This window comes from Anoplopoma fimbria, chromosome 22 (assembly GCF_027596085.1).
Source record: "Anoplopoma fimbria isolate UVic2021 breed Golden Eagle Sablefish chromosome 22, Afim_UVic_2022, whole genome shotgun sequence".
Taxonomy (NCBI): Eukaryota; Metazoa; Chordata; class Actinopteri; order Perciformes; family Anoplopomatidae; genus Anoplopoma; species Anoplopoma fimbria.
Genome location: NC_072470.1, coordinates 12809418 through 12830617, shown reverse-complemented (window position 1 = coordinate 12830617; position 21200 = coordinate 12809418). Strand labels below are relative to the sequence as shown.

Below are 21200 nucleotides of genomic sequence, written 5' to 3'. Positions count from 1 at the left end.
TTTATGAGGTCATAATGTAACTATGACGTCACAATGTAACTTTATGAGGTCATAATGTAACTATGACGTCACAATGTAACTTTATGAGGTCATAATGTAACTTTATGAGGCCATAATGTTACAGAAGTGACGTAAAACTCCTTCCGGCTAGTTTGGTCCTCAAACAACAAAAGAGATGTCAGTCTCCTTTAAGATTTGTTTATACTCTCGCTTGGCACCATAGCTTGATTCTCCGCCAACGGCGTGCAAGCTCCGAGCACGCACATAGGCGTTTATACCCAATGCAGAGTTTGTATACTGTGAAGAATCAAAAAGACGACGCCATAAACCAACCTCCGAAATGTCGAGGAGGAAGATTGTGTTTATCTGTAAACTCATAGCTCATCTTCATGGACTACTTTATTGCCTCTGAGCAAGTCAAGTATCACATTCATTACAAAGAAACAAAGGTAGATTGTCCTAAATGTAAATAATGCTTTTATCAGTGAACCATCGGTGACAGTCATGTGATCACGTGTCAAGTTATAAAATTCAAAGGTGCACGACCAAATGCCCCGACGTACAGGCTGTGATCCGTCATGTTCTCGCTGGCTTCTATACGGAGAGTTTAAGCTAAGCTTTACTTTACATCCTTGCTGAAGGAGCGCATATATTGTCTTTGTTGGTGAAGACGGTTACTATTGCACCTTTATTTGTTCTTGACATGTGACTCGTTGAATTTGATTATCGAATGTGTGTTTATAGATTTCTCTCTTTGTCTTGCTTTCTCTATGCTTCATTGCATTCTACAATCTAGGTTTTTTTTGGTGATAAACTAGAATAAATCCAGTAGTTTGAAAGAGATGTTTTCACATGAATATGAAATAGATATTAGAGATGAATCATGAGCCGGTTCACTTCCTAACACTAGCTCTAAGCACATTATAATACATCAATAAAACTGCTTTTTTTTTTAAAAATCCAATCTTTATTTTCTATCATTTGACCTGTGACCAGCTGGTCACTGGCTTTGGCCAATAAGGTGCGTTTGGGTGGGTAAAAATGTCGTTTTTGAAAGGCTTAAGGCCACTGTTGAAAGCTTGGAAAAGGCTAGTTAAAGGACTTTTTTAAAAATCAAACTAATCAACAATAATTCTTATACGACAATTATTACAATAACGAATAATCAATGAATTGTTTAAAGTCATTTATCAAGTGATGATGTCAAACCCTCTAGTCCTGTCCAACATAGATTATTCCAAATGAAATGTAATGGGCGTGTGCTGCTGGTTCTTGGTTCAGTTTTGTACATAGCTCATGACATCATCATCATCATCATACAGATGATGTCCCAGTCAGCTGGTATAGGTCAGAGCCAAAAGGCTGAGGACACACCAGCTGACTGTGGGAGGGAAAAAGCAAGAAAAGAGGAACCCGTTATTCTTCACATCATCCGAAATCCTAGTCCCAGCATCCCCCCCTGACAGATTCACAGAGGCTTTCCACTATCCGAGGTCTGGTTGGTCAGCAGCAGCAGGCTGACCGTGTCTGTTGGGTTAGTGGCGATATTTATTTAAAGCAACATGCTGTCAGCTAGCATAACGTCACACAGAGAGAGAGAGAGAAAGGGTAAAGAGGTGGGGGTTGGGAGAGGAAAGAGGAAGTGTGGGTATAGAAAACAGAGAGAGAGTAGAGGACAGAACAGAGAGGCTGCATCATCACCCCTCTATGAGATGCTTTCACAGTAAGAGCTAGAAGACTCATGTCTACCAGAACAAAGAATTCCTTTCAGGTTTTTTGGGGGATCGCCTTAATACCAAATATGCAAATATAGACGAGACAAAATGAAGCTGAAACGTCGGCATTACGTTGTATGTCGGGCAGAGAAGGGGAACATCATCACAGTACAGTTCATGTTCTGCCTTCCAGCTGTTCAAATCCTCACAGAGGACACGAGAGTCGCACAACATGCACATCTTAAGGTTAATGTTGTTCCCTGTTTGCTGCTTTATGTGCGTAAGAATGAAGAAACATCCACACAGTGAAAGTGTAGAGGCCGTCGTCCTTCACAATGACCTCTGATCCCAGCGTAAATCAGGAATCTAAAGAAGATGCATTCACAAAAGCTGTTTAAAGCTTTTTAAGATATCAAACTGGAAATGCAGCGACTGTACGCGGGAGATAAACAAAAGATTGATAATGGAAAATCCTTTTGAAGGTTTCGTTCAACACAGGCCACATACTTTATGACTTACCATAAGGTTTTGGACTTTGACACCGTTCTTCTCACTTCCCCTCTTTACACGACTCCAAAGGGTTTTGAAATGAAGCCGTCAACATGTGGTTGAACTGTAGACGTTTGGCTTTAATTCAATGGATATAACACGCATATCAAAAATAACCGTTTAGAAAAGTGCGAGTCTCAAAAGCAGTTTCATGGCCCAGTGTGGCCTGTTCTCTGCAGATAATAGGTCTGGGGTTGTTCCATCATTTGGTAGCTGGTCTTGGAACTCTCAGCATGAGGAACCAAAAAAATGTGTCAATGCAAGTGAAGGCGGCCATTATTGGGCAAAAAAAAAAACCTCAACAAAGCTATCAAGCACAGAGCAAAAACATGAGAATTGGCCAAATAAACAGTTTGGTACACTATTAAAAAGAAGAATGTACTGGCAAGCTCACCAACACCAACATCTCCAGAAGACCACGGAAGACATCTAGCGTGCTGAATTGCAGAAGTCTTTTCCTTTGGTGAAGAAAAACCCCTTCATAACAATCTACCAACGTCCAGAGGAGGTAGACGTTTCACTGTCCAAGTCTACAATCAAGAGAGCCCTTCAGGAGTCTAGATACAGAGGGTTTAGGACCAGGTGCAAACCACTGAAGAGCAGGAAGACTTTGCCGGAAAACATCTGACCAGTTTAGTTTTGAAACAAGATTCTTTGGACAGATGAAACCAAGATGAACTTGGAAGAGGACATTTTGGAGAAGGACAGGAACGGCTCATGATCCGAAAATGAGGATGCATAACATGGATTTCTTTCTTACTTCTAATGACCTGCTGATAAGATAGCCGATGAGCAGTTTCTCAGGTTTCTTTAACTGATTTTCCTTGTTTAATGATCCGTCCGTAGTTCCAGCAGAGTTGAAATGTCTTCTCTCTTGTCTCCTGCAGGACTCTAGCCTCGACTCTGTGGAAGACGCAGTGAGTGAGTGGGTGCGTGTCGCGCCCTTCTACAGCGTGTGAGATGTCTTCAGAGCTCCTGGTAGAACTGGGGGAAGACCCTGCCACTGCACAGTTAGGGAAGCTGAAGCTGACCACGTTGGAGGACCAGCAGTGGCCCCCGGATGAGTCCACTATCAGCAAGTCAGGTGAGATATATACATATATATGTGTGTCAATAAGACACAACTTCATCTTTAAGAACCCTTCGGACTGCCGAAAATCTCCTCAACTCCAAGGCCAGCGCCCCCTGGTGGACATGTTCTTTACATGTTCTGCAAGTTTTGTGGTGATTGAAAAATACATTAAATATCGACAAAGATTTTGATAACTTTTAACAATGTGATCTTTTCGAAAATTTGGTAGCAAACAGAGGTATGGTTCAGGAGATTGCAAACATCTTTTGGCGTTGATAACAGCGCCATCATGTGGCCTATTGGTGTAATACTTCTTGAGAAGCATATGCACGTCATATCAACTCATTGGTCCAAGTTCCATGTTTCCAGGTCATTCCGGCTCACGGGAAATTGAGAAAATAATAGCAAACTGGGGTTAGAACCCTTAATATAATGGGATTTAATGCAGAAAGGGTTAATAATCATGCAGCCTGGTAGTTTTCCTTCTTCTTTTGTTTGGGGAAGTAATCCCTTTCAATGAACATGCGTGGGCCCCGTTAACCCCAATGATGCACCAATTCATTTGAATATCCAACTAATTCAAAATAGCTCGTATGTGCTGCTCTTTTTCTAATACTTTGCACATAAAACCAGTCTGTGTTCTCTGAAGAGTGGAGAATAAAGTAGTAATATTTCCAGGGAGAAGCTGTAATATTAGAAGAATGAAGTCATTCTACTTGAAGATAAATGTAACTTCAGACCATTTTAAGGACGCATATCCCGTTTGCGATGCTCATTTTTTTTAATATTACGACTCCAAACAGACCAAAGGAATCCCTTGGACTGTGAGCTCGTGGCTTTGTTTGGTGTGTTTATGTGTTGCTGTGTATTTCAGAGACGGATATCTCGCAGCGCTTTGACGCTGGCTCTCCACACCTGCCGTGGGACCATCCCTTCTATGACATCGCCAGGCATCAGATCATTGAAGTGGCAGGTCAGTCTCCCAATGTCTGACCTCTGTTTTGTTTCCTCTCTTCACTCCCACCAGAATCTGCACTTTGTAATGTTCTTTTAGCAGTGGAAGCTGACTCCCGCTCTTTCTCTCTCTGTGTGTGTGTGTGTAGGTGATGATAACTTTGGCAGGAAGGTGATCGTGATTAATGCGTGCAGGATGCCTCCACACCACCAGCTGGACCACCACAAGCTGCTGATGTAAGAACTAGTTCACACAGCGAAGTCCAGTCGATACAAACGCGTATCTGTTTAAATGACACTTTGTTTTTGTGCATGTGTGCAGGTACCTTAAAGGAACACTGGATCAGTACGTTGAAAGTGACTACACGCTGATCTACTTCCACCACGGGCTGACCAGTGAGAACAAACCCTCTCTTAGCTGGCTACGAGACGCATACAGAGAGTTTGACAGAAAGTAAGCTCCACAACGTCACTGGACAGTCAACTTCAATTTTATTTGTAAAGGCCGATAGAACAAATCAGCCCTGAAAACAGCCGGAAACCAAGCGCTGTGGCCCCTAACGGAGCCTTCACGGAGGCCCTGATCGGCTTCACTGCAGCGACCATAAACCCAGCTCGACTTCTAACACACGGAGGTTCTTTTCAGTCACATTATGAGGCGTTCAGGCTCCGTTCAGTGAAAACGAGTGCATTTTTAAGTTGTTTTCAATGTAGGTTTTGGTGAGAAAGCTTGAATAAATCCGGTTGTTTTTGAAGGCGATGTTTTCACAACGATATATATATATATATATATATATATATATATTCTGAGCTTTTTAATAACACTAGCATCTGTGTGTTTTCAGGTACAAGAAGAACATCAAGGCTCTGTATATCGTCCATCCCACCATGTTCATCAAGACTCTGCTGATCCTCTTCAAACCAATCATAAGGTATTTCAAAATAATTCAAACGTTTTTAGAGCTGTAAATTGACATTAGCATAAATTCTCTCTTTTCATCTTTTCTCACATAATCCAAAAGTGTGTAGACTATTTTTATGAATCTTGCTAGGATTGGTGTTGCATTATCACAACACACAAGCTGTTGCACATAATGATGCATTGATAGGATGAATACAACCTAAACAAAGTAGAGAAATTGATCCGTCTGACATCGGGTCACATCCTGAAGCCGTGGAAACTCTTCCAAATGCTGCACTTCCTGCTTCTGTTCTGCTGCCGAGTGCACGAAAAAACCGAAGCGTTAAAATAAAGAAACGTCCTGTCGATTTGAGATGAGACAGATTTAACATTCAGACTACACATGAGGTGCACAGAAACCAGCTACAAAGTACAAACTGTACTATTCGTTTTCATCGTTCAAACTACCAAGTTTAGATCAACTCCTCAAACGATAAGATAACTGAAGTGACAGATCTCTCTTTTCCTTTTTTAGTTTTAAGTTTGGCAGGAAGATCAACTATGTGAGCTATCTGAGCGAGCTGGAGGACGTGGTGAAATGTGAGCAGCTGATCATTCCCGCCCGCGTCAAAGAGTAAGACTTGTGCTCCACGGACGTGCTTTGACATTACGCACAATTTTATGATATTTTTGCACGGCACAATTCGGGCTTTTAAAATCCACCGATTTTTGATATTCTTTGTGTCTCTGCGTGCGTTTCAGGTACGACAACAAGTTGCGAGCCTCTCTGAAGCCGAACTCCCAGCCTCCCACCTCCCCTCTCCACAGCCCCCCTCCCCGACCAGGTGTTTGGGGTGCCACTTGCGTTGTAAGTCACCAAATCTCTGCGGTTTGACTGTTGGATGTTTATATATTGATCGATAAGCACATTTACTCACGTATTGTACTCTGTGCTATTTGTCTGGGAGCCTTGGTTACTTCTTATTTTCAGATTTCTATTCTTCTTTTTGATTAAAAGCTGCTCTTTTCGTTAAATACACCAGTGCTATGAGCTAGAAAATGCATTGTTGCAAAGCTGAAAACGGGGCCGTTTCTCGGAAAGGATCGGAATACTTCTTCAACCGCTGTCGGGTTCTGCTTTGGTAGATCTTGTAGTAAACGTTAAATGCATGAAAGTCAGGAATAGTATAGAATTAAAGCCCCTGTCCACTCATAATGACAAGTCTGTTTGTTTGTCAGGCTAAGACAGAGGAATCCAGATGGTGATCCGATCCCCCTGGTGATGAGAGACACCATAAGCTTCCTTACAGATCAAGGTACTTACCTGGTGATGCAGACACATGACACTTCGTTAATTGTTCTCTCAATAACAACTGCATTGTGTGTGTGTGTGTGTGTGTGTGTGTGTGTGTGTGTGTGTGTGTGGTTTGGAGATTGAAGGGATCTTCAGACGGTCTGCCAATGTGACTCTGGTGAAGGACGTCCAGCTCAGATACAACTCAGGTAGGTGTTTACGAAGGTGAAAGAGGCCATGAATCAGGTGGGAAGTCGGCTCATTCACTCACAGACTTCCAGACAATGGAACTTCTTCAGGTGCCCCCTGCTGGCCAGTAGAGAGAATGCACGTTTTAATACACTTCCGCATTTCCGTCCATTTTTAATTGGCCCGCTACAAATTCTAAAAACATAATGGAACATGTTCCACACATGAAACTTGCACTTAATGCTGCGTTCACACCAAAAGCGAAGCGAATATTTCGCGCGTCTAGTTTACATGTAAAGTCAACGCACAGACGCTGCGTGTTGCACTCTGTCACATCAGCCAATCAGCGTTGAGCTTCTCCTCCTGTCACTCTGTCATCAATCAGCCAATCAGCGTTGAGCTCCTCCTCCTGTCACTCTGTCATCGATCAGCCAATCAGCGTTGAGCTTCTCCTCCTGTCACTCTGTCATCCATCAGCCAATCAGCTCTGTCATCGATCAGCTCAGCTCCTCCTGTCACTCTGTCATCGATCAGCCAATCAGCGTTGAGCTTCTCCTCCTGTCACTCTGTCATCCATCAGCCAATCAGCGTTGAGCTTCTCCTCCTGTCACTCTGTCATCCATCAGCCAATCAGCGTTGAGCTTCTCCTCCTGTCACTCTGTCATCCATCAGCCAATCAGCGTTGAGCTTCTCCTCCTGTCACTCTGTCATCCATCAGCCAATCAGCGTCGAGCTTCTCCTCCTGTCACTCTGTCATCCATCAGCCAATCAGCGTTGAGCTTCTCCTCCTGTCACTCTGTCATCGATCAGCCAATCAGCGTTGAGCTCCTCCTCCTGTCACTCCGTCACTAAACAGGCATTTTAAAAGTGATGTCCTTCTCCTCCTGCAGAGAGAACTAACAAAACATGAATTCTGACTTTTTACAAACCACCATCATTGTGTTGTTATCTCAGCGTCCCTTTCTGTACATTTATTGCAATTAAATCACAGTAAACTTGTTTATTTTCGGTTCATACGGCTGGAATAAATCCACAGATGATGTTATGAACTCAGACAAGACGGCGTTTAGTTTCCCAGGATATCTGGGACTGCCACAACAAGTATAAAGCAGAATTAGTATTTATTTATTGCATGGTTGATGGTGAAATAAATGGATTTGTTGACAGAGATTTCCATGGAGATAAGCCCCGCCCCCTCTCTAGTGAGTGGCCCAGCCTTTCCTATATTTTTCTATATGTGGCCCTCAGTGAAAACAGTTTGGACACCCCTGCTTTACATGATGGGACGTACAAAAACGGCCTCTAAGAGGTATGTCCTAAACCCAACAGGGAGTCGGCCATTTTTTATTTGATGACGTTTTTTGACCATTTCGAGGCGGCGTACTTTAACTCCTCCTCCTCCTGGAGATTTAACCCGATTGACTTCAAATTCTGTCGGTATGATCTTGAGACCTTTTGTAGTGAGAAGTTATCAAAAGATCAAAAAGTTATCGAACTATGTATCCGTGGCGTGGCGTCAAAAAACCACCATTCTCCATGAAACGGGAAGTTGGTGTAACTCGGCCGTACATTGTCTAATAGGCTCCATGTTTCTCACATGTCATGACATCCTGGCCCTGAAGACATCAACATGACTATTTTGAATAATAGAAATAGCGCCACCTAATGGCAACAGGAAGTTACAGGTTGTGTACATTTACTCCTTCTTTGCTACGTCGGCCATTTTGAATTTTGCATGACTTTGTCTGGATTTTTTTTGCCATTTCCAGGCGCTGTACTTCAAATATGAACCGTAAAATCTGACCACATTTGTGATTAAAAGTTACGAGTACCTTCATTTTGGTTCTTTGAGGATATTTTGACGTCTATGTTCCACTAATACTTTCGCACATTCACTTTTTTTTTTATTTTTTCTCGATCGTCACAGGGTAAATAAATATGAAAGGTTTGTGTGTTTGTGTTTTGAAGGCGAGACGGTGAACTTCAGAGAGATGGAAGACATTCACTTGGCTGCTGTGATCCTGAAGACGTTCCTGAGGGAGTTACCCGAGCCTCTGCTGACCTACCAGCTCTACAACGACATCGTCAACTTCACCTGTACGTTCAAACGCCCACGACGCTCTTCATTCCCAATAGAATTTGGGATCCATACTTTCAGTTAGAACAATTGTGCTTATTCCATTTAAGTCTTTTTGTAAAACATTTCCACTTTTCCTGTTTGTTCAGCTGTATCCAGTGACAGCCAGGCGGCCATGATGAAGACCCTGGTGGAGTCGCTGCCAGAAGAAAACTCTGCATCACTTCGATACCTCATCACATTCCTGGCTCAGGTACAGACGTCACTCTCCATCCCGTCTCCTCCAGAACCGTTATATCCGGCCTGTGGCCCCCTGTAACCTGTGTGTGTGTGTGTGTGTGTGTGTGTGTGTGTGTGTGTGTGTGTTGTGTGTGTGTGTGTGTGTGTGTGTGTGTGTGTGTGTGTGTGTGTGTGTGTGTGTGTGTGTGTGTGTGTGTGTGTGTGTGTGTGTGTTTAGGTATCAGCCAACAGTGAAGTGAATAAGATGACCAACAGTAACCTGGCTGTGGTGTTTGGGCCTAACCTGCTCTGGGGGCGGGACAACGCCATGTCACTCAGCGCCATTGGGCCAATCAACAACTTCACCAGAATCCTGCTGGACCAGCAGCATCTGGTCTTTACCTAAATCCGGCCCCCTTCACCCCTGCAGTCTCTCGTCCAGTCAGAAACCCCCATCTTCCAATAAAACACGATACACTTCAAAAAGATCCTGTGGACCAATTACACTTCATTTCATTCAGTCTTTACATTCCGATCGGCCCGTTAGCGGCGTCTTATTGTCACGTCAAGCGGTCCGGACTTCTGCTAGCTTCTGGACCATGTGACTCCAGGCATGTGGGTGGAAATGGTACATATTAAACGACGCATAGCACAAGACGTAACGGCTCATAAGCTGTTGACATGGCATCCGTTCACTTCGGTCTGACAGCTCGTGCACTCCTGCTGCCTCGTAATCTATCAGTAATAATAAAAAAAATACAGAAACCAGCTGATATGAGGTGAAAGAGCCAATCCCAGATTTTGTTACAGCCTTTTTATTTCACTAGAGAAAAGAAATTGGTCACTTTTGGTCACTTGATCCTGCATTTCCCATAATGCAGCTGAATAGTGTTTTATCAGAGCCTCGGTAATCCAGTCTTTCTTCATTTCTAGACATTACTTTCTCACATTTGACTCAGACGACACTTTAAAATGTTGTATCATAATTAGGGAGTGTATCTTTCATGATGCAGTTCTGTCACATAGAAACATTTCTGACTCTTCCAGCAGCCCGTTAAACCAAACCAACCCGTCCAAACGTCCGGTCCTCCGTGCATGTCTTCACACCTGTGTTCGAGTGTCTCTGCTTGAACTCCATGCAGAGATTCACAGCAGTTGGACTTGTAGTCGTCGTATCTGTATTCCCCGTGCTGTGCTTTTGTCGGACTGTACCTCCGTCGTTTCTACGAAGTGGCCTCAAGCTTTCCCCAGAACGAGTAGATGAAGAGAGCGGAGGTGTGAGTTTCCCCCGTCGCCATGAAAGTCTCAGGTTAAAACGGAAAAAACGGTGAACGTTGTGGACAATCTTTTGAAATGCTGTAATTCTAGAAACCAGTAGAGAAAGATCTTTAAGTGTTAGAACCCAAACCCAGCTGTCCATGTGGACTGGTTTCAGACTGAACACCACGAAAACAGGAAGCACGTCATTACCGTCAGTTTTAAAAGCGTGTGACCAGGCTTTTATTTCCCTTTTTATGGCAGAGAAAAGCAGATCTTCACACAGTATTCTATGAAGCACTAATTAAAGTTCTACAACAACACCGTCACGTCACACTCACCACTCAGTCACACAATCTACTTTTATTAATACCAGTTTTATCCAATTGTGCCGTTTTTTATTTTCTTTTTCATCATAAACTTTGTCCGATGTTTCCTGTAAATGGCAGGCTTTAAACGTGAAGTGTTAAGGTCCATTGAGGACAGATTTAAGTGTGTCAAGGAAGTGGGGGAAAAACTGAAAATACTTCAATTCTAGTGTTGCTGTTGTTGTCATTGTGACGGGTGGCGAGGAGACAAACACGGGTCACCACTCTCAGTGTGCATGTGCTTCACCCCGGAGGGATTTCTGGGAAGTGAAATGTTAATACTGGTCATACTGGTTGTTGAGTGTCTGTGTGAGGAGGCTTAGGATAGGCTCATGGGCCTAACCATGCGAGTTGGTGTTGTACTCTGTTTCTCTAGTCATCCAGTCAGTGCCGTTACCTCCGTGACCTGTAGGTACAAGTAGGTGGCGCTCTAGCAAAAGCGCATTGTAGTTTCTCTCTGTGGGCGTGGTCGTGTGAATGGTCATTGGGCCAAAAAGGAGAATAGAGGGGGCTCGGTGTTAGAGGGGTTCATTGTTTTGTTGACTGGGGGGGGGGTTTCATTACGGCCTTATGAAACATTTTTTTATCTTCTTTTTCACAACACTGAATATCCCTTTAAACACGTTTAAAGTGCTGTTGTGGCGTGGGTTTTCTTTTTTGTTGTTTATTTGTTATTAGTAATTGAACATTTTTTTCAGAATCAGGTCTTTTAATCTAGTTTCTGATCAACTCGTCCTCCTCCTGCCACCGCTACAGATTTAATCACTGGCTTCTACACTTGGGTAACGAATGAGCAGAAAAGATGCTCAAACAATGACGCGTTCAGGACTCGGAACTCGAAAACACTTCGGTCCCCCAAGCCTTGATTTTTAAAGAACGTTTCCTCACATTTCCTGCCATCTGTCTGTAAATGCAGCTCAGTGAACCTTTGACCTCTCGGCTGTCAGTCACAGGGACGAGACGGAGTTAGCAGTTTGACCTTTTGTGACCCTTTTCTGTAGTCGTGCAGTTTATGGAAAACCCCCCTTGACCAAACGATGCTATTTAATCAGTTGTCTTACTTTTTTTTTTTTTTTTTTTTTTTTGAATGGCCAAAATACTTGCATTAGGCGAGTGTTAGTGTTGTAATGTTGCTGTGATACGTATACTTAATATAATGTGACTGAAAAGCACCAAAAGAGATATTTAGTTTGACTGACGTGTACCTGTTGTACTTCCTGGTAATGTTCATCCCATGGTCAATGGCATGCTATTGGTGTGTGTGTGTGTGTAGGTGTGTTAGACTGTGTGTGAATGCTGACTCAACAAAGTATGTCTGACTATTGGCTTTTTAATATATAGGATTCGAATACAATAAATAGGGCTATATATATATATAACCTTATTGTAAAACAAAAAAATGAAGATGAATCTGTGACAAAAATGCAACAACTGCAATATGTGTGTGTGTGCGCATGCTTGTGCCTTATCCGTTTCTCCCAAGTGATCATGTGATTAGCCATCAAAGTGCCGGTGTGCCCGCTCTGCCATAGATTAGGACGCTGTGAGGTGAGTTCAACGACGCGGGTCTGCTTGTTGAACTCACCTCTCACTGTAATGACAGATCACAGGCTTGAGAGATTCAACCTGAAATACAAAATCAATCACTTCTGAAGAGGATCCATCCTCATTGGAAAGGTTGTTTGGTACTTAATCTTAATATCCTGATAAATATACTTTGTTTTGCTTTAATCCTTTACTAATGTTCTTATGTCACATATGTTTCTACAAGATCCATTCAACCAAATATTAAATATATTATATTTCACTCATATTAACCATCATTTCTGTTTGTTAGATTTTAGGACTCTGTTTCTCCTCAACTCTGCTGATCAATTACAGCCCTGTCCAATCTATGGGTCTGTGTTCTGTAACTGTTGTCATGGTGACAGTGAACAATATTTTGGTTTCCAGGCTGATTTATTTCTCTTTTTTTTTTTTTCCTGCAGCCATTACTTTTGATATTGTGGATGTTAGTCTCATGTATCTATGATTATAATGGTGATATCAATGTGTGCTAACAATAAAGAAATGGTTCATAAAAGCTGAGGTTTTCTACTGTTGTCGAGATGCTTTTTACTGCACGTACAGTTAAAGTAATGCAGCTCACAATTGAAGAAAAAAGGTACATATGAAAAAGATTAGCGTTTAGTTAAACATCGGTTTTAAGTTTGAGTTGTTTGTCGTCCTGCTGGCTTTGTACTGTAATTTAGTATTTAATGGCTACGTGCCATGTTTTGCCTTTTCCAATAGTTAACCTTTTCATACATCTTAAATATGACTCCTGTGAAGAGAGCACAGTTTCAGTTATGTTGATCATTATTCTTTGTTTTTTTTTTTGACCCTGAACTACCTTCCTTGTAATATTTGAATCAATGAAAAAGAGAAAAGAATCACTTGTAGAAAAGAAAGACCAATTCCACAGAAGAGGTGTGATCAAATATGGATCTCTGTATTTTTACAAACGTATATATTCTTGTTCAGCGGTGTGATGGCGGCGCTCCACGTGTCCAGCGGCGCGTCCAGCGGCGTGTCCATCAGGCGCTGCTGCGGCTCTCGGGCGTCAGGTTGATCAGAGAGTTGCTGGCCTGAGCCAGCTCTGTGATGGACACTCTGCCTCTCTGTTTGATGAAGCGAGCCACCGAGTCCAGCTCCTCTGGAGTGATGGAGATGAACTTCCCTCTGTCGTCAATCACTCCTGAATAACAACAAAGTCCCGTTCACTGACAGAGTCATGTGGAGAGTGTCTGTGTGTGTGAGCAGCCTGGTCCTCACTCACCTGTCAGGGAGCCTTCAGCCAGCAGGTCCTGCAGTCTGTCGATAGCATCCTGGGTCCTCATCCCGAAATGAGAGGCCAGGTCCTCCAGGAGAACCACCTTAGAGCTCTGCAGGACAGAGGAGACACCAAAATAAGATGAATTAAGATAAGATAAGGTGATCCTTTATTAAGATAAGATAAGATAATCCTTTATTAAGATAAAATAAAATAATCCTTTATTAAGATAAAAAGATAAGATGAATCCTTTATTAATATAAAATAAGAATAATCCTTTATTAAGATAAAATAAAAATCCTTTAATAAGAAAATAATCCTTTATTAAGATAAAATAAAATAATCCTTTATTAAGATAAAATAAACCTATACACACTGCTTCCACTGGATACGGTGGAGGTGGTGGGAGACAGGAGGGTGATGGCCAAGCTATCATCCCTGATGAACAACACCTCCCCCCCATGCAGGACACCCTGGCAGCTCTGTGCAGCTCCTTCACCACCGGCTGCTTCACCCCCGGTGGTGAAGGAGAGGTACTGCAGGTCCTTCCAGCTGCTGTCAGGCTGCACAACCAGCTCTGCTCCCAGCAGACCACATGACACTAATACACTAATACACTGTGCAATACAATAGTTATAACAGTTTCTGTCTGTATATATAATATTACTGTGGATTCTCTACTGTTCTTTACTGATTTTTATTGCTTATTTCTTTTTATCTTGTCTTTCTTTTACTATGTCTCTTGTTTTGCACTTTACTCTTTGCTGCTGTAATCCTGCAAATTTCCCTGCTGCGGGACTAATAAAGGATTATCTTATCTCTATACACATATGTATATATATATATATACTATATATATAATATATATATTCAGATAGCCCAGGCTGGGAGTTCCAGGTGTGTCGGCTCACCTGGATGTGCTGGATGAACTCTTGCAGCAGGTTACGTGACTGAGAGGAGAGAGAAAACACACACACACACACACACACACACACACACACACACACACACACACACACACACACACACACACACACACACACACACACACACACACACACACACACACACACACACACGTTTAATGACGTCATGGACCACACAGAGAACAGTGACGCTCTGATGATGTGGGAGGTGAGACCTGGTCCTCAGAGAGCTGCTCCTCCTCGCCCTGCTCCTCTATGGTGAAGGAGGCTTTGAGTCTCAAGTACTCCTCCTCCTCCTGTCGTTCCTGCTCCTCTTTGGCCCGGAGCTGCTCCTCCTCCTGAATGAACAGCAGCACAGAGGGTCAACACCTCCTCGGCCTACACAGGTGATGAGGAGGTGAGAGGAGTGAGGGCGTCACCTGTTTCTGCTCCAGCTGTCGCTCCTTCTCGTCCTCGTGACGTCGCTCCTGCTCTCTCAGCTCCTGCATCCTCTTCCTCTCCTCTCTCTCCTCCAGCTCCGCCTCTCTCTGGGCTTTCTTGGCCTGCTTCTCCTCCAGCTTCTTCTGCTTCTTGGCTCCAACTTTAGCAGTGGGCTGGAGGTCCTGCTCCCCCTGCTCCTCCTGGTCCTCCTGCTCCTCCACGTGCTCCTCCTCTGAGTTTAGAGACACACTTGAGATCCTGCTCACATGACGACAACAACAGTTTATGACTCAGTCCCGTGTTTACCGTGTTCCACAGCTTCTCTCTGAGGTCTCCGGTTGGCCGTCACACTGGAGGCGAGGTTCCTCCTCCGGCGAGGCATCCCGGCTCCTCGCTCCTCTGCTGCCCGCTGAGGAGGCCCCGCCGGCCGGACAGCCTCCCTCCGCTGCTCCTCATCGCCTGAGGGGAGAGGACGACAGCTGTCAAAGGGCTGGCAAAGCAATGTGCACGTGTAGAGACTGCTTCTTTATGCTAAGCTAACAGCTAAGCTAACAGCCATCTGTAGCTGTAGCTTGCTAACAGCTAAGCTAACAGCTGTCTGTAGCAGTAGCTTGTTTACAGCTAAGCTAACAGCTAAGCTAACAGCTGTCTGTAGCAGTAGCTTGTTTACAGCTAAGCTAACAGCTAAGCTAACAGCCATCTGTAGCTGTAGCTTGCTAACAGCTAAGCTAACAGCTAAGCTAACAGCTGTCTGTAGCTGTAGCTTGTTTACAGCTAAGCTAACAGCTGTCTGTAGCAGTAGCTTGTTAGCTAAGCTAACAGCTAAGCTAACAGCTGTCTGTAGCAGTAGCTTGTTAACAGCTAAGCTAACAGCCATCTGTAGCTGTAGCTTGCTAACAGCTAAGATAACAGCTAAGCTAACAGCTGTCTGTAGCTGTAGCTTGTTTACAGCTAAGCTAACAGCTAAGCTAACAGCTGTCTGTAGCAGTAGCTTGTTAACAGCTAAGCTAACAGGTATCTACCAGGTGTCGTACTGTGTCTATGCTAAGCTAACAGCTATGCTAAGCTACGTACTGTGTTGAGTGTGTCTCCTGAGCCTCAGAGTGAAGCTGATGAGCAGCAGCAGCAGGACGGCCGCCACACACAGACTCACAGACACAGACACCTCCATCTCTCGCTGCTCTTCTTCTTCTGCTGCTGCTACTGCTGCTTCTTCTTCTTCTTCTACTGCTTTACTCTCTGCTGGAGGACACGTCGGCCCGTCTTCTTCTACGTCTTATTATTATTATTCTACTACTTCTTCTTCTTCGTTGGTGTTATTTGCGGAGGTTGCATTCAGCTTTACGGCGCTTTACTGCCCCCACCTGGTCGGGAGGATGAACCGGCCCTACAGTATATACTATTAATATATATATATATATATATATATATATATATATATATATATATATATATATATATATATATATATATATATATATATATATATATATATATATATATATATATATATATATATATATATATATATATATAGTATATATATATATATATATATATATATATATATATATATATATATATATATATATATATATATATATATATATATATATATATATATATACATATATATTTCCTTTCACCTGTTCCACTCTTTGAATGTGATAGATTTTATTTTATTTTATATTGTTTCCACCCACTGCAGTCCAGCTGTGTTTGTGTTGTGTCTTCTTCTTCTACGTCTACTTATTATTATTATTATTATTATTATTATTATTATTATTATTGTTTCCTACGACTTTACTCTCTGCTGCTGGAGGACCTTCTTCTTCTTCTACGTCTACTTATTATTATTCTTCTTCTTCTTCTACTACTTTACTCTCTGCTGCTGGAGGACCTTCTTCTTCTTCTACGTCTACTTATTATTATTCTTCTTCTTCTTCTTCTACTACTTTACTCTCTGCTGCTGGAGGACCTTCTTCTTCTTCTACGTCTACTTATTCTTCTTCTTCTTCTTCTACTACTTTACTCTCTGCTGCTGGAGGACCTTCTTCTTCTTCTACGTCTACTTATTCTTCTTCTTCTTCTACTACTTTACTCTCTGCTGCTGGAGGACCTTCTTCTTCTTCTACGTCTACTTATTATTCTACTCCGTCTTCTTCTTCTTCTACGACTTTACTCTCTGCTGCTGGAGCATAGACATCATATAGGCATATTACAGACGTTGTCAGGTATTTGGAGTTTAAGTTTGATATATGAAATTCAGACAAGCCAAGCATTTGAACACATTATTGCAGTTGTATTTCTTTGGTTACAGCCCTAAGATATACATGACATTCAAAGTTTAATTTCAATGTTACCTGAGTATAAGTCAAGCCTCTCTTGCAGCTCTTCATTTATGAGGTTCTTCCCCCTGAGGTCCTCCAGAAGACAACGCACTGTTTTCTTCGCACTCTGCTCTCGGGCCTTTGAGTTCCTCATCTCTTTCTCAAGACTCTCCACCCTAGCCAGGGCTTCATTGAGTCTAGTCTTGAGAAGAGTGGGAGATGGAGGCAATGCATAAGTGTGTTCCTAGTAAAAAAGGACAAAACAGTAGTGAGTAATGTTTATGATGCCATGATGCTGCTCACTGCTGTTTTGGGGCATAGCTAGTGTAAATACTCACAAGGTAGTTAGGTGAAGGTTCAGTGACTTGTAATGATTGTAAAGAACAGTCAATTACAAGGCTCGCTTCAGCCTTCCTTGAGGCTTGTGTAGTCCTGGCTGCCACTTTCTAAAACAGAAGAACAAAATACTTGAACAGGTGTATCTCATTCTCAATCATTCCAAATGAACACACACACACACACACACACACACACACACACACACACACACACACACACACACACACACACACACACACACACACACACACACACACAATAAAACCATTTTCAGCAAGCTTAGTGATGCACTTACTCTTTTGAGATGTGTTGGGAAACTGAACACAGATGGTTTAGTTCCATCCCTGAGCCTGACATTTTGGCCTGTCCGGTCAAAATCCTCCGGCTGAAAGTGCTGGCTACAGAGCATTGACCTCTCATTGGCAGAAAAGTCTTCCCTTTTCACAGCCACTTCCCACTGTCTCCTCAACTGCTTCTCTTTGGGAAACCTTAAAATTGCGAGAAAGGTTAGCTAGCCAGTCAGTCAGATTCATAATACAGATGTATCTTTAAAAAAAAAAACATTTAAATAGAAATAACGTTTAAAACGTCAATTTCGGCCGGCGACTGACTGCAGGTGCATCTCACAGGTGCATGTAGAGTATCGTGACATTTTTTCCGTAGTTTCATTCATTACGTGACACCTTCATATATTGTAGAACATATATTGTAGAACCATTACATATACAGTGGCATGTTTTGAGCCTTTTTTTGTTTTAATCTAGTCTCTTTTTTAAATACATCACAGAGAGAAATTAAGGCCAGTCGCTCAGCCGAAACGCAGCTTTCCGTCGCGACCATAAATGCTATATAATTACATTATACATACATTGTAATTACTCACAAGCAAGTAGTGGTAGATTATATATATATATACTGTATATCCTATATTTCTTGACAATATTATCTCCTGTTGACGAACGATAGAATAAGGCTTTGCTCACCATGTCCGTTTCACGTTAGACTAGCTATAGTCTGATTCTGGTGGCAACTTAGCTGTCTCAACAGCTCTTAGCTCTCAACATAACACATGATCTACGTGACATGACTGAATTTTACAATTACAAATAGAAACAATTGTTTAGTCTTACTTGTGAAAGGTAATTCCTTGCGATCTTGTTTGAATCGTCCTGACGGTGGTGCACCCCCAAGCGGTGCATGAAGTAGGCATCTTCACTCCGAAGACGAAATAACTCCCGTACCAAGATGGCGCCGACGATTTATGCCGCCCAAGGCCGAAGGAGGCGTCTACCTATATGATGTCTATGGCTGGAGGACCTTCTTCTTCTTCTACGTCTACTTATTATTCTACTTCTTCTTCTTCTTCTTCTACGACTTTACTCTCTGCTGCTGGAGGACCTTCTTCTTCTTCTACGTCTACTTATTATTCTTCTTCTTCTTCTTCTTCTACGACTTTACTCTCTGCTGCTGGAGGACCTTATTCTTCTTCTACGTCTACTTATTATTCTACTCCTTCTTCTTCTTCTTCTTCTTCTACGTCTTATTATTATTATTCTTCGTTGGTGTTATTTGCGGAGGTAGCATTCAGCTTTATGGCGCTTTACCGCCCCCACCTGGTCGGGAGGATGAACCGGCCCTAATATATATATATATATATATATATATATATATATATATATATATACATATATACATATATGTATATAAATATATATATAAATACATATATATATATATATGTATATATATATATATATATATGTATATATATATATATATATATATATATATATATATATATATATATATATATATATATATATATATATATATATATATATATATATATATATATATATATATATATATATATATATATATATATATATATATATATACAGTGGATATAAAAAGTCTACACACCCCTGTTAAATGCCATGTTTTTGTGATGTAAATAAATGAGACCAAGTTAAATCATGTCGGAACCTTTCCCACCATTAATGTGACCTATAACGAGAACAACTCAACTGAAAAACAAACTGAAATCTTTTAGGGGGAAAAATAAAAATAAAAAAGTAAAATAATGTGGTTGCATCAGTGTGCACACCCTCTTATAACTGGGGATGTGGATGTGTTCAGCATTAACCAATCACATTCAAACTCATGTTAAATAGTAGTCAGTACTCACCTGCCATCATTTAAAGTGACTGATGAATCCCAAATAAAGCTCAGCTGTTCTAGTAGGATTTTCCTGACATTTACTGAGTTACATCTTACAGCAAAAGCCATGGTAGCATCAGAGGTTCCTCATTGTTGAAAGGTATCAGTCAGGAGAAGGGTACAAAAGAATTTCCATATAGTATAGTATATATATATACATATACAATGTATTGCACAGGTTTTTATTGTCATGTTAGCAGACCACATGACAATAATAACATGACAATAAAAACCTGTGCAATACATTACACATTACACTGTGCAATAATAGTTAAAATAGTTTTTTTCTGTCTGTAAATATAATATTTCACTTATTGTTGTTTTTCTACTGTTTTTTTTATTGCTTATTTATAATACTTGTTTTTTTTATTTTCATTTTTTATTCTTTTATCTTGTCTTCTTCTACTATGTCTCTTGTGTGCACTTTACTCTATGCTGCTGTAAGCCTGCAAATTTCCCCACTGCAGGAATAATAAAGGATTATTTTATCTTATCTTATCTTATCTTATCTATATATATATATATATATATTATATATATATATAGATATATATATAGATAGATAGATAGATAGATAGATAGATAGATAGTATATTTCCTTTCACCTGTTCCACTCTTTGAATGTGATAGATTTTATTTTATTTTCCATTGTTTCCACCCACTGCAGTCCAGCTGTGTTTGTGTATATATGTATATCTGAGCATCCTTTTAATATCTATTAACCTGGTGAGCTTGATTTTACCAGTCACCTCCTCTGGGCCTTTAGCTGGTTTGATTTGGGGAGACTACTGCCACCTTTGCAGATCGAAGACAAAGTAGTCTGTCCTGCTTCCAGGGAGCACGCAGTGCGGTTTGACACTCACTAGGGGGCAGACAGGCGTCATCTCAACCGCTGACATGTTAATATATGTGTGTGTGAAAGGCCTTACAAACACCCTCTCTCTCTCTCTCTCATCCATCAAGTCAGGAGGAAGGTCACATTGAACGTGCTGCACTCTCAGTGATGAATCACACTCCGTAGTGATTATACAAAATGTAAATACTGAAACTACTTTAATTCAAGGATTTATGGATCATTTATTGATATAATATAACACCAGAGCCCTGTGGTCTGTGTTAAAAGCAGCTTGATCCAGGGTTTCTTATGGAGCAAGGTCTCTGTGAAGACGTCATGGACCAGAAGCTGTGGTGGTGGAAAGGCCTTCGGTCCTGGCCGGGTCCTCCTGACTTTCCTTTGGCGTTTGGTGGACGACCGGAGGTAAGCAGAATCTTACTGTAGCTGCTGGTTTCAAAAGATGAACTACTAGTCCAGTGGACAAAACAGTTGTCCCACCTATAAGTTCTGGGGCCTGGTTGGTCCTCCAGACTTTTTGGGGGGGGAATTCATCATAACTCAAATATGAGATATTGTTTGTAACAAGAAAACCTTCTTCTATAAGGACACATCAACATCACGGTCTCCCATTATTGAGACTGGGGTGAAAGTGTGAGGTGATATTGAAGGTTTCGATGATTTGCTTATTAAGGTGGACTATCATGACATAAACATGTTAAATCA

General features: G+C 41.6%; 2 protein-coding genes across 4 annotated transcripts in view; one reads left to right on the top strand and one right to left on the bottom strand.

The window, feature by feature from the left end:
• The window catches only part of LOC129111736 (rho GTPase-activating protein 1-like), a 13859-nt gene extending 2578 nt beyond the window's left edge, over positions 1–11281 (top strand). Inside the window, 13 exon segments of the mRNA XM_054623813.1 lie at positions 3152–3348; positions 4211–4309; positions 4440–4527; positions 4613–4744; positions 5136–5222; positions 5727–5825; positions 5954–6025; positions 6027–6059; positions 6431–6509; positions 6619–6694; positions 8643–8771; positions 8901–9004; positions 9209–11281. Coding sequence (XP_054479788.1) covers positions 3225–3348; positions 4211–4309; positions 4440–4527; positions 4613–4744; positions 5136–5222; positions 5727–5825; positions 5954–6025; positions 6027–6059; positions 6431–6509; positions 6619–6694; positions 8643–8771; positions 8901–9004; positions 9209–9376 — 1290 coding nt within the window. The 5' untranslated portion in view covers positions 3152–3224 and the 3' untranslated portion in view covers positions 9377–11281.
• Positions 11282–12311: 1030 nt separating this feature from the next.
• LOC129111735 (DDRGK domain-containing protein 1-like) lies at positions 12312–18926 on the bottom strand. Of its 3 annotated transcripts, XM_054623810.1 has the most exons (10): positions 18553–18926; positions 17718–17910; positions 17422–17529; positions 17117–17327; positions 15060–15212; positions 14753–14985; positions 14549–14671; positions 14319–14357; positions 13414–13519; positions 12312–13332 (listed from the first exon to the last, which is right to left on the bottom strand). In XM_054623810.1, the coding sequence occupies exons 1-10, from the start codon at positions 18630–18632 to the stop codon at positions 13172–13174; spliced, it is 1407 nt and encodes a 468-aa protein (XP_054479785.1). In that variant the 5' UTR covers positions 18633–18926; the 3' UTR covers positions 12312–13171. The 3 variants fall into 3 exon arrangements, with proteins under 3 accessions (XP_054479785.1, XP_054479787.1, XP_054479786.1); XM_054623812.1 differs by lacking the exons at positions 17117–17327; positions 17422–17529; positions 17718–17910; positions 18553–18926 and adding exons at positions 15828–15952; positions 15986–16004; XM_054623811.1 differs by lacking the exons at positions 17117–17327; positions 17422–17529; positions 17718–17910; positions 18553–18926 and adding an exon at positions 15828–16041.
• Between the last annotated feature and the right edge of the window lie 2274 nt (positions 18927–21200).

What these genes read in the sequence shown, in the direction of transcription:
- LOC129111735 (XM_054623810.1), bottom strand. Translation starts at nt 18,632, where the DNA reads ATGCCTACTTCATGCACCGCTTGGGGGTGCACCACCGTCAGGACGATT. An exon ending in GACAGCTGGAGCAGAAACAG is followed by an intron (nt 14,672 to 14,752) that starts GTGACGCCCTCA and finishes CTGTTCATTCAG; the next exon opens with GAGGAGGAGCAGCTCCGGGC. An exon ending in GGCTGAAGGCTCCCTGACAG is followed by an intron (nt 13,333 to 13,413) that starts GTGAGTGAGGAC and finishes GTTGTTATTCAG; the next exon opens with GAGTGATTGACGACAGAGGG.